This window comes from Aquarana catesbeiana, linkage group LG04 (genome assembly GCF_042186555.1).
Source record: "Aquarana catesbeiana isolate 2022-GZ linkage group LG04, ASM4218655v1, whole genome shotgun sequence".
In the NCBI taxonomy this organism is placed as follows: Eukaryota; Metazoa; Chordata; class Amphibia; order Anura; family Ranidae; genus Aquarana; species Aquarana catesbeiana.
In genome coordinates, this window is record NC_133327.1 from 194,567,840 (window position 1) to 194,581,481 (window position 13,642).

The window sequence follows — 13,642 nt, forward strand, 5'->3', positions numbered from 1 at the left end:
TGTTCCTTTAAAGCATGTTATACAGCATAGTGCTTGTGCTGTCTAATTCGGCTCTTTCTATCACCTGAAATACCTGGCTGATCCTGCCCGGTTCTGCCCTCCCCCCTGTAAACTGACCACGGTTTATTATGGCTGCTGAGCCCTGACACTGTGGTCAGTTTACACGCCTTCGTCATCCACAGCTCTTCCCTGTCCTCCTCTCCCCACACCCCCCTGCCTGTCTGCTCTGTGTCAGTGTCCGCCCCTCCACTCCTGCGCTAAAATAACATTTACATTTTTACACAATACTTTCTGTTTCCTAATGCTGTGTGCCCCTGTGTAAATGCTTTATTTAAAAAATGCAGTCTATAGCTCTGAAATCAAGCGTAGACGGCATTTGTTTTATAAAACACACACACGGGGGCACACAGCATTAGGAAACAGAGATGATTATATAAAAAGGATATAGTGGCTTAACAACCACTTTAAGGCACAGCTTTTTTTTTTGTTTTTGACAGTGTGGAGAGGGATTAGAACACCTGACGGGTGTTTACTGCGGTCTGTACCCCAGTTAGGCTGGCAATACATTATACAATTTTAGATTTAGATTTACCTTCAACTATGTAGAGCATGTAGACTGCATAAAATATGGTTTTGACATATCTGAAAGAAAATTGTACAAGAATATTGCATAATGCAGTGCCAGCCTTAGAGATATTCAATCACCTTCTCTATTTGTCTTGTTTACTGTTATTGAAAGTAAACGAAAATACCAAATTTGGGGTTTTCCCCAGAAAAGTAATAGAGGGGAAATCTTCCAATGAGGACACTGGTTCTGGTGACCTGGGAGGTCCCAAGGGATTCCCTTAATTTGCAGGGATTTCCTCTCACTTCCTGTTTGGCTATGGGTCAGGAATTGAAAGTAAATCTCCCCAATGGGACACAGATGGCAAAAAAAAACTGACATGGGTTATAACCCTTCTATCCAACATGGAAAAAAAAGTTTTGCCTATAGTTCTACTTTCAGTTCACTATGTGAAGACAATAACTGTGGTATGGACAATTCAGATTTTTTTTTCTTTCCTTTAATAAGTCAGTGGCAGTAATTTTATAACAATAACATCTAATTATTGTAAATGTAAAGTTAGTTTCTGATGTTTTTTTGTTTTTTTATTTTACATAGCAAAATTAGCCATCCTTTCCTCTCCAGTAACCTCTTTCATGACTACCTGTGTGAGACATTGGAGGAAGAAATGCTGTACACACAGTACTGTGCAAAAGGCAAAAGTCTTAGGCAGGTGTGAAAAAATGCTGTAAATGAAGAATACTTTCAGAAATAGAAGTATTCATTATTTATTTTTATCAATAAAAAAATGGAATGTAAATGAACAGAAGAGAAATCCAAATCAAATCAATATTTGTTGTGACCACCCTTTACCTTCAAAACAGCACAATTGCTTCAATCCTTCTAGGTACAATTGCACACAGTTTTTGAAGGAACTCAGCAGGTAGGTTTTTCCAAACATCTTGGAGAATTAACCACAGATCTTCCGTGGTTGTAGGCTACCTCAAATTCTCCTGTCTCCTTATGTATTCTCAGGCAGGCTTGATGATGTTCATGAAAAAACTGCCTTTTGCTACAGCCAAATATTTCTAACCCCCTTCATGACCATGCCATTTTTTGCAATATGGCACCACGTTACTTTAACTGACAATTTCGCGCTCGTGCGACACTGTACCAATTAAAATGTATGTCCTATTTTTACCACAAATAGAGCTTTCTTTTGGTGGTATTTGATCACCACTTTTTTTTGCGCTATAAACAAAAAAAATACCTACGATTTCGAAAAAAAAAACAACATTTTTTACTTTCTGCCGGGTCACCGGCAGCACACATGCACGCCCCAGATTTGGAAGTGCAGGATCACAAACTAGGTACATGATCCTGCACAGCAGTGCCGCCTTTACATCGTATATGTAAGTTATACGGTCGGCAAGTGGCTAATTTTGGCTCATTAGTCCAGTGGACCTGCTGCCATTTTTCTGCACCCTATGTTCCTATGTTTTTGTGCACGGTTGAGTCTAGGTATGCACCAAAACCAGTATTTTAAGATCGAGTATGAGTACCGATACTTTTTCACAAGTACTCGTGGATACCAATTACCGATACCTATTTTTAGTGTCATGTGACAGTTTTTTTAGGGCATGTACACACCACAAGCTCCTTTCACACATGCGGACCATTTGTTTCAGCAGTTCAGTTACATTTTTTCAAAGAAAAAATGGATGAAGTCTACATCAGTTTGTAATGAGTTTTTCATCATTTTTTTTACATCAGCCAGCTAAAGTTCTTAACCACTTGAGTCCTGAAGACATTTTTCCATGCAAAAATGGACCGCATGGCCGTGCACATCCAGTTTTCGTCCGGTCCGTTTTTTTTAAACAGAAGAAAAATAGGGCTTTGATCTGTTCCAAAAAATGAATGTTGATGGAAGCGGATGTAAACGGATGTAAATTGATTATCTTCCGTAGAGATGCATTGATGTCTGTTTTTCATCCGTCAACGGATGGATGAAAAACAGGCAAATAGTCAGCATGTGTGAAAGGGGCCTTACATGCATGAAAACTGCACAGATTTCACTTGCAAAGACATCTGTTAGATTTAACTTGCAGGGACATTAGTTTCCCATCAGTTTCAGATTAAGATCAGTTTCACATCAGTTTTCATGTGCATTTCAGTGAGTTTTTTACAGCCTGTTTGCAGTGCGATTTGAAAAGAGTCCTGTGTCATTTCAGTTTTTCAGTTCAGGTGCGATTTCTAATCTTATAGACTACAATTTGCATTGGAACCACACCTGAAATCGTACTGCAAACAAGCTGGAAGGTATAAGTTTCAGTAGTGGAGCATTTGCACAAGTACATGTATCGGTATGTACCGGTATCAGTGCAACCCTATTTAGGTCGCTTAGCCTTGTTTCCATGTCCTAAAACATAGGAACTGGGGTGCAGAAAAAAGCTAGCAGGTGCTCTGGACTCATGATTTTTATGATTATTTGGCTGTAGAAAAAGGCAGTTTGTTCGTGAAGGGCTGGAGAACGGTACAATAATGAGTGTCTGCAGACAACGGTAAAGCATGGTGGAGGTTCCTTGCAAGTTTGGGGCTGCATTTCTGCAAATGGAGGTGGAGATATGGTCAGGATCACCGATGTCCTCAATGCTGAGAAATACAGGCAGATACTTATCCATCATGCCATACCATCAGGAAGGTACGTACAGCAGAACAAGGACCCCAAACATACAGTCAATGTCAATAAGAACTATCTTCAGTGTAAAGAATTACAAGGAGTCCTGGAAATGATGGTTTGGCTTCACAGAGCTCTGATCTCAACATTACAGAAGGAATTTCGGCAGCCTTCCTTTAAAAACTGTGTACAAGTGTACCTAAAAGAATTGATGCTGTTTTGAAAGGAAAGGGTGGTCACACCAAATATTGATTTGATGTGGATTTATCTTCTGTTCATTTACTTTCCATTTTGGTCATTAATAAAAATAAACTATTAACACTTCTATTTCTGAGAGCATTCTTAATTTACAACACTTTTTCACACCTGCCTAAAACTTTTGCACAGTAGTGTACGTTTCTTTGCTGATTAGACAACATAGGTGGATTATAGTAAAGGCAAGAAGGATAGTTGGCAGAGACCCCAGACTCCAAAGGGCTGCAACAAAAGGTTCTGCACTTCAGTGCTCTTACTTTCATAGTAAGGCAGTTTTCGCCTTGGAAGTCTTTAGCCTTTTTGGCAGACAGTAATCTTCAATGGCTGTCTTGTATAATTTCAATAAAGGATTCCTTTTATAGAGACCCTGACACCAATGATGTTGCCAATGATTTTAGCAGCTCCAGCAAACTCAGAGTTGTCCCTCAAGTGACATGCTATAGTATCCTGCTTTGCTCCTTCCTTGGTGGAGAAGCTAAGCCACCACAAAGAGCAACTAGACACTCCCGGAAAGAGGAGAGGGATATACCAGACAAGGAAAGACAGGGATGTGCTTGGGAGTTGGCTTTCCTTGGGTAGTTAAATTTTAAGTTCAAAGGCACGTTTCCAGGGAATAAAAAATATTAATGGGAAGAAAACCACTGCACTGCAATTTTTTACGTTGTTGACAAGGTCTCTTTAAGATTAGAAAACAATCAAACACAATATGTACCAGGAATGATTTGCCACTATCATATGAGTAATTTGCAAAAAATATATGCTTAAGATTCAATTCAAAATTCAAACACTGTATTCATGTGCTGTAGAATTATTTCTGGCTAGCTTTTATGCATGATCTCATTGAACTTGCAAAGGGCTCATGAATTTAAAAAAGCCTGGGGCCAAAGTAAAATGAATCCACTACTGAGTACAGTGCTACAGGAAGCTGTGACTTCTAAGGCAGTGGTCAAGAAACATACCTCTATCATTCCTAGAAAAGTGTTACTAGAGATCCCCTTTTCCATAATCAACATTGTGCAATTGTCTTAGGTCACTTTTACATTGACAGGAGTACCTACCACTCTCTGAAAATCTGCAGTGGATCCCTTTATAGATGGCAGTATAGCAGCAGCTGGCAGGCATTTAGAAGGAGATCCCGCCACCCCCTGAATGTCTCTTTTTTTTTATATTAAGAGGACCATTAAAAGCACTGCTCAGACACCTGCTTTTGCTGCCCCCTGGCTGCCCGTGTGAAAGATCCCTTAACATTACTACTAGACTACAGGCAATACCACTGTTGCTGCCATATCATAAAGATCTACCACCATGAAAGGAAATATATAATGTAATGTTGTTACAGGCCATGTCTACCCAGAATTAATTCATTTAGATTTGGTAGACACTGATGGGGGGAATCATCCACCCTATTAGGGGATCATTAGTGGACTGCATTTGAGAAATGTGTAGGAGATATCAAGACATCAGTATGACCAAGAGATAGCAGAAGTTAGCCTTATGCTACGTACACACAAGCGGAAATTCCGCCAGCAAAAGTCCGATGAGAGCTTTTGGTCTGAAAATGCAACCGTGTGTATGCTCCATCGGACTTTTGCTGGCGGAATTCCAGCCAGCAAAATATTGAGAGCATGTTCTCAATTTTTCGGTCGGAAAAAGTTCAGATCGGAAATTCCGATCGTCTGTACCAATTCCGACACGCAAAATTCCTATTGGAAACAATTCGACACATGCTCGGAAGCATTGAACTTAATTTTCTTGGCTTGTCGTAGTGTTGTACATCACCGCGTTCTTGACGGTCGAAAGTTCAGCGAACTTTTGTGTGACCGTGTGTATGCAAGCCAAGCTTGAGTGGAATTCTGTCGGAAAACCATCCAAGATTTTTCCGACGGAAAATCTGCTCGTGTGTACGCGGCATTAGTCTTTAATATTACAACCCTTCACATACCATACAAGTTCAAAGATTTGAGAAAACATCCATATTGTTTTCAAATTTCAAATAAAATGTGTGGCTTACTTTTAGCTTTCTCACTTTTCCTGGAGGGTCTCCATCTTATACAGGTACGGTGTTCATCCAGATAAAACAGGCGGACCAGACCCTTCGTTCCACTCTTTAGTTTGATCATTTGTGTCCCAGACTGCATTACACTCATACATCTTTCAACTATAAAATAAAAGAAAATATGCTCAGTGAAAGAAAAAAACAAGGAAGTAGAAAAAATGGAAGAAACCTTATTAAAACCCTACTAAAGCCAAAAATGTCTTTCAGTTTTGCACAGAGTTAGAAGAGTCAGTTTTTTATAGTTGTCTCTGACCCAAGACAAGAGTGAAGCATACTCAATGGAGATATAAACAGCAACATAAACCTTCATTCCCCATGTGAAAACATGTTTTGGCTGAAGTTTCACTTTAAAATGTTGACATTGTCTTCAGTGACAACCAACTGAATATTCGAAAATAATGATCATATATACAGGATAATATGGCCATAAGTCACACATTTTTTTCTGTTATTTTAATAGAACTCTGCTAAGCAACCTACATCTAAAAAAGAACAAAAAAAGTTATACAGTCACTAGTCAAATTGGCATATTTGTGGCTCGGGCGCTGAATGAGAAAAATCAATAGATTTCCCCAGTGTGGATGGAGGAATCTCACATACTGCATGACTGCATCTGGATGGCAAAACATTTTCCAGCCGTAGCCTTCAATTTTCAGATGAAAGTTTGTAGTGCAAAATGGTACCAACAGGCAGGTTTACTCATGGCTCGAACTTGATCCATATATGGCCAGCATTAGACAAACATTTGAGCGGGTTGTGTATAGAAATCTAATCAACTCTGCTTCTGCAGGCTATATAAGTGTGTAAAGTATAGTTTAGAGTGGAGTTATTCCTTAACCACTTCAGCCCCTGAAGGATTTACCCCCTTCCTGACCAGAGCATTTTTTGCAATTCTGTACTGCATCGCTTTAGCTGACAATTGCGTGGTCGTTCGATGTTGTACCCAAACAAAATTGATGTCCTTTTTGCCCACAAATAGAGCTTTCTTTTGGTGGTATTTGTTCACCTCTGCGGTTTTTATTTTTTGTGCTATAAACAAAAAAAATATTGACAATTTTGAAAAAAAAGCAATATTTTTTACTTTTTGCTATAATAAATATCCCCCAAAGATATATAAAAAAACGAATTTCTTCCAAAGTTCAGGGCGATGTGTATTCTTCTACATATATTTGGTAAAAAAAATCGCAATAAGTGTATATTGATTGGTTTGAGCAAAAGTTATAGCATCTACAAAATTTATGGCATTTTTATTATTAATCGTTTTTTTACTAGTAAGGCGGTGATCTGCGATTTTTATTGGGACTGCGACATTATGGCGGACACATCGGACACTTTTGACACTATTTTGGGACCATTGTCATTTATACAGCGATCAGAGCTACAAATAGCCACTGATTACTGTATAAGTGACACTGGCAGGGAAGGGGTTAAACACTAAGGGGTTATCAAGAGGTTAAGTGTGTCCTAGGGAGTGATTCTAACTGTGGGGGGGTGTGCTCACTACAACATGACAGAGATCACTGCTCCCGATGACAGGGAGCAGTAGATCCCTGTCATGTTGCTAGGCAGAACAGGGAAATGCCTTGTTTACATAGGCATCCTACCTGTTCTGCATCTCCCCGCTGCAATCGCGAGCCGCCGTAATAACATCGAGTTCACGGGACCCAATAGGCGGCAAATTTAAAGGGACATACAGGTACGCCCATTTGCCTGCCTGTGCCATTCTGCTGGCGTATATGTGTGTGCGACGGTCGGCAAGTGGTTAAATGTTTTTATAAGTTTGAAGAGTAATAATGTTTCATTATGCAAAAGTCACAAATACTAGACATTGCCACGTGACTAGTATACCATGTTCTAATGACTAATACACAGTGACAATTCATTCAAACCAGAATGTACCACGGGATACAGCATACTCTGGCTTATTGGAAGAGCAAGCACTGACACTTTCCACTAATCAGGAGAGAACGGCAGATGAGATTCCTACATTCTAATGCCCCGTACACACGGTCGGATTTTCCGACGGAAAATGTGTGATAGGACCTTGTTGTCGGAAATTCTGACCGTGTGTAGGCTCCATCACACATTTTCCATCGGATTTTCCGACACACAAAGTTTGAGAGCTTGCTATAAAATTTTCCGACAACAAAATCCGTTGTCGGAATTTCCGATCATGTGTACACAAATCCGACGCACAAAGTGCCACGCATGCTCAGAATAAATAAAGAGATGAAAGCTATTGGCTACTGCCCCGTTTATAGTCCCGACGTACGTGTTTTACATCACCGCGTTCAGAATGATCTGATTTTCTGACAACTTTGTGTGACCGTGTGTATGCAAGACAAGTTTGAGCCAACATCCATCAGAAAAAATCCATGGATTTTGTTGTCGGAATGTCCGATCAATGTCCGACCGTGTGTACGGGGCATAAGAGTGTTGTGATTTCTTTCATTAATCCCCTAAACCGCTTAAAGTGACATTAAAGGTTCATTTAAGAAAAAAAAATAGTAAAATACATGTCATACGTACCTGCTCTGTGCAGTGGTTTTGCACACAGAAGCCACCATTCTCCTCTTTTCAGGCCCCCCACTGATGCTCCTGGCTCTCACTTATCAGCCAGTGCCCCCAATAGCAAGTCACATGCTCTGGGGGCCCTGGTTTGTGCTCACTCCCGAGCCCCACTCTTTGTGTCCATAAAACACACAAAACCACAACTCGGTCCTGCCCTAACCCTGTCCTCATTGGCTCACTGGCTGTGACTGACAGTAGCAGAAGCCAATGGCTACCACTGCTGTTTCAGTCAATGATGAATGAGAGACCTGGGAGAAGCTCAGCACTCATGCACATCGCTGGATCTTTGGTAACGTACATCCAGCTAAACAGTGTCTACTGTATAATACAGAGTCTATTCTGATAACCAACGTAATATAATGATGATAACCAGCATATAATACTGTATTTTAGAATTTACTACAACATCAGTGTATGGAGTACAAAACAAAACACTTAACACAGCCTCTCAATAGTAAATGTGGGAAAAAGTTAACTGACCACTTTCTCTAAAAGATAAGGATCCTAAAATTGGGGATGAGGCATTAAAACTCACAGGTCAGGAGATATAGGAGATGAATTACTAAAACTGGAGAGTGCAAAATCTGGTGCGGCTCTGCATAGAAACCAATCAGCTTCCAGGTTTTATAGCCAAAGCTTAATTGAACAAGCTGAAGTTAGAAGCGGATTGGCTACCATGTACAGCTGCACCAGGCTTTGCACTCTCCAGTTTAAGTAAATCAACCCCACAGTTCATAAGACCCAGTTAACTTTTCTGTTATATCCTAAACAACCAGGCTTAATAGTTGCATAGTGAAATAGTCAGTCAGGTTGAAAAAAGACACAAGTCCATCTAGTTCAACCAATAGAGATAAATAAACAAATAAACCGCCATATACACAATCCAGAAGAAGGAAAAAAAAACCCTAGGGCTCGATTCACACAGGAGCAACACGACTTCAGCGTGACTTTGCAAGGGTACTTCAACGCGGCTTCAGCGCGACTTCAGCGCGACTTTAAGCAATTTACAACGCGACTTCAAGTCGCCTCCAGGACAGGTGACTTTGGCTGTGGCCAATCACAGAATAATCAGCTCTCTGGGAGGGAGGGGTTTGCCTGGGCAAACTATTTTTTTTTCCTGTAAAGTCGCTTCAATATAGATGGAGATCCGACTTGGAGGCGACTTCCATTGAATTCTATGGGTACAGGTTGCCTAGAAGTCGGATCCAAGTAGTACAAGTAGTATGCTCTGAAGTCGGAGCGACTTCAGTAGTGTCAATTAAGACGCTCTCATTCACTGTAATGCAAATCTCTTCTTGGGGCGACTTGGGGCGACTTGAGGGCTTACAAGTCGGATCCCAAGTCGTCCTAGTGTGAACCGACCCTAATAAAGCATCCAATTTGCTCCAGTGGGGGTAACAAATTCCTTCCTGACCCCCTGGGAACAAATCTGTCATTCCCTGGATCAACTACCCCAGGTGTTTTTAGCTATAAATGTTAGTATACAGTAATATTTTGTGTATTTAGGGATGCTCATTTTTAAAACAATCTACTGAGCTGGCCAGAACTAGTTCTTGAGGGAGTCTATTCCACATTTTTACAGTACTGTCAGTATGTGGAGGTTAAGTCTTATTTCCTCCAGACGTAAAGAGTGCCCCCTCATCCGCTGTAATGACCCTAAAGTGGATAACTCAACACCAATATATGGACCACCTAGGTTTTTATACATACTGTATGAAGTCCATGAAGACTGTATGAAGTACTGGAAGAAGGAAATATGTGTCACATGATTGATCTGTTCACTAATCTATCTAGAATGGGTTCGTCAGGAAACATAATGCAGGTTTTACTTCATATTCACATTTCCTAGTTGAAATAGTGCTATTAAATTCAGAACAATGTTGATTCAAATTGTAAGCAATCAGAGGTCATAACTAATTACCAGTACCTAATTTATCAAGAAAATTATGACTTTTTCTTCAATTATGAGCCAATTGTTTGATCAATGTCCCCTCAATGTCTCCTAAAGACCTCTTTTTCTTTTGATTTCCAATTAATAAATAAGTCACTTGTGTTTGATATTTTTATTTTTTTTACTTTACACATCTTTCAGTATCTTGAGGATTTGATGCATAACCTTTGCTTTTGAAGCTACTTAAAGATAAGGCAGATATATTTTTTATGTTAAGTGCATGCATTATAAGTAATGTATTTATAGCGATAAAATCACATAGTAACCGCAAGTGCCTACCGGGCTGACCAAAAATCAGATCTTCGCATCAGTTAAATGGAAATAGAAAAAAAGGTGAACAAATATCAATGGGAAACTTGCACAATAAAATGACCCACTGAGAAAGCACGTGGGGAAGAAGACCCTTATTAAAAAGGTTGATGGGATCAGTGGCGGTTGTGGTGGTGGGGTGGGGGGGGGGGTAGCAGGAACAGTGACAGTACTTGGGGGTTGGGATGAGTGCCAGTGAAGGGGGAGGGGAGTGATCAGCAGTAGTGCTAGCTGGTTGATGGGATCATTGGCAATGCTGGGGAGGGGGGAGAGATGGGATCAGTGGCAGTACTGGGGGGGTGGGGTGAGTGGCAGTGCTAAGGGGGCGATCAGTGGTAATGCTGGGGGGTGATGGAATCAGTGGCAGTACTGGGATCAGTGGCAGTGCTGGGGTTGATGGGATCAGAGGCAGTGGTGCTGGTTGCGGGGTGTAACGGGATCAGTGGCAGTACTGGAGGATGGGATGAGTGGCAGCGCTGGGGGGTGATCAGTGGCAGTGCTGGGGGGTGAGATCAGTGGTAATGCTGGGGGAGTGGGGGATAGGATGAGTTGCAGTGCTGAGGGGCATGGGATCAGTGGCAGGCGTGGTGAGGGGGATGGGTCCAGTGGCATTGCTGGGGGGATAGGATGAGTGGCAGTGCTGGGGGGCATGGGATCAGTGGCAACAGTGGTGGAGGGGATGGGATCAGTGGCAATGCTGGGGGGGAGATAGGATGAGTGGCAGTGCTGGGGGGGGCATGGAATCAATGGCAGGGGGATGGGATCAGTAACAATGCTGGAGGGGAGGCAGGATGAGTGACAGTGCTGAGAGGCATGGGATCAGTGGCAGCAGTGGTTGGGGGATGGGATTAAAGGCAATGTGGGGGGAAGATAAGATCAATGGCAGTGCTGAATGGGGGGAGATAGGATAAGCGGCAGTGCTAGGGGGCATGGGATCGGTGGGGGGATGGAATCAGTGGCAGTGCTGGGGGAGATAGGATGAGTGGCAGAGCAGAGGGGCACTGGATCTGTGGTAGCAGTGGTGGGGGATGGGATCAGTGGCAGTGCTGGGGGGGAATAGGATCAGTGGCAGTGCTGGGGGGGCATTAGATCAGTGGCAACAGTGGTAGGGGGATAGGATCAGTGGCAGTGCTGAGGGGGAGATAGGATCAGCGGCAGTGCTGGGGGGCATTGGATCAGTGGCAGCAGTGGATGGAGGGGGATGAGATCAGTGACAATGCTGGGGGTGGGTAGGTTGAGTGGCACTCACTTGGTCTGTGGTCTGGTGTGGATTCAGAACTCCATGGTTGCTGTGTCTCCAGCTCCCTCCAGGCTTCACATGTATCCTCGCACAGTGGCGGCCTCCTCCCTATCCTCCCCCTTCACTCTATTGGGTCATCTGGCTCTTCCAGTCCCCCCCCCCCCCGATGTCATGCTCTGTCTGCCTGCTGCAAATTCAATGGGCAGAGAGGCTGGGTGGGCGGTCCTATAGTAGTTACTTGGAACCAGGAAGCAGGAGCTGGAGTAGGGGGGCGGAACCCACAGTCCTAGCAACCGATGGCTGCCGGAAACACATAGCACCAGGCTGGATGAGAGGGGCAGCATATAGACCAACCAATGCTTTGCATTTTCCTCCCTGCAGCCTCTGAATGGTTGCTTCTCCTCCTTTACCTCCCGCAGGCATTCAACAGCTGCAGGGAGGAAAATGCAAAGCATTGATTGGTCTATATGCCACCCCGCCGCCCCAGTCATCAAGGTGTTGACAAATATGACAAGGCAGCCGCTTGGCCCCCAAAGCATGGAAATAAGTCGCAATTGCGTCCCCTATAGTTATGCCTCTGCCTCTTTGGTACACTAAATGGCACTGGCACCCGAGGTGATTAGGGTGTGCCCAGGCACACCCGACACCCCCCCCTGCACACACCTATATTGCCTGTATTTGTTAGATCTGGAATATGATATGCATGTGTATAGAAAGCTTGAAGGTAAACTCCAGGAAGATATAAGGCACACATTAATGAAGCTCTGTAATCCTGCATTGTATAATTACTTGAATTTAACTCAGTTGTACCGTGAAGTCAGTGCAGCAGACCTCAGAGAGGCTAAGAAAAAAGCAGCACAGGAAGCCAGTCAGGTGTCCTACAGAAGCATGCTGATAGGAGCAGAAATCAGGATGAAGGAGAGATAAACTCATCAATCATCTTCCTCTCTTTTCAATCTGGTCACAGGGTAGGGGTAGGAAAGAGACTGGAAAGTGAAAGTGACACTGAAGCAGAGAAAGGTCAGGTCCCCTCCCCTGAAGACAGAGCTGAACTGTGCTAATCTTAGAACCAGGTGGACAGAAATCCTTTAGCAGGTAAAAAGGCTCTGATGTACAGTATGTTTTCATCTGTGAAATCAGCTGTTTAACTAAACTTCAGATTACTTTATTTGATTCATCAAAAAGACTGCTGAACTGGAAATGGATATTATTTAAGCCAAAGTGTCGAGTTTCAAGTATTAGCCATTACTGAGTTCTGTGTGCATTTCTGGGAAAAAGGATGTGAAATATTGGAATGATGAACATAAGAATCCCTTTACATGTACAAACTCCCAAACGCAATTAGGAAAATTCATTAGAGTATTTACGACACCTGCCTCCACACAGCAAGAACCGGCCGAGAGAACCGTTAATGGGCAGGCCGAATGTACCGATCAACTTGGGTACAACCAGCTTGCCAGATGCTTTTGCGATTAACGCTAGAGGCTTCTATAGCCACTAGCGATAAGCACTGTCTTCTCCCAGTGGGGAAGGCTTCCCCTGCCCTCCCCCGCGGGGAGAAGACAATGGCCCACATGTACACTGTCTGTGTTGATTGGGCAATCAAGCTAATTTTCTTTCCTGCAACCCGAGGTTGCAGGAAAGAAATTTGCTTTGTGTATGGCTGGCCTAAGACCAGAGTTTCCATATGGTCAACCCGCTCTTAGTGCAGCTGTGCTTCCTCCTGTGGCCACAGCCATCATACAGCACAGATGAGTTTTGTATCTGCGTGAGAGGAGCCTGACTAGAGTTGCATGATTCAGGATAAAATGAGAATCACAATTTTTTTGCATACAATAAAGATCACGATTCTCTCGTGATTTGGGCTAAGTTTACTGTTTAGTTTTTTTTTTTAATTCACTGAAGTGTATTTTTCCCCAAAAAATTGCCTTTCAAAGACCGCTGCGCAAATACAGCGTGACATAAAATATTGCAACAACCGCCATTTTATTTTCTAGGGTCTCTGCCAAAAAAAATTTGCAATATATGGGGGTTCTAAG

The 13,642-nt window shown here is 42.6% G+C and overlaps 1 protein-coding gene across 6 annotated transcripts in view; it reads right to left on the reverse strand.

The window, feature by feature from the left end:
* The window catches only part of PLCH1 (phospholipase C eta 1), a 392,590-nt gene that overhangs the window by 177,877 nt on the left and 201,071 nt on the right, over positions 1–13,642 (reverse strand). For all 6 annotated transcript variants that reach the window (XM_073626065.1, XM_073626066.1, XM_073626069.1 and 3 more), the window contains one exon: positions 5,488–5,634. In XM_073626065.1, the coding sequence (XP_073482166.1) occupies positions 5,488–5,634 (147 nt within the window). The remainder of the gene's footprint in view (positions 1–5,487; positions 5,635–13,642) is intronic.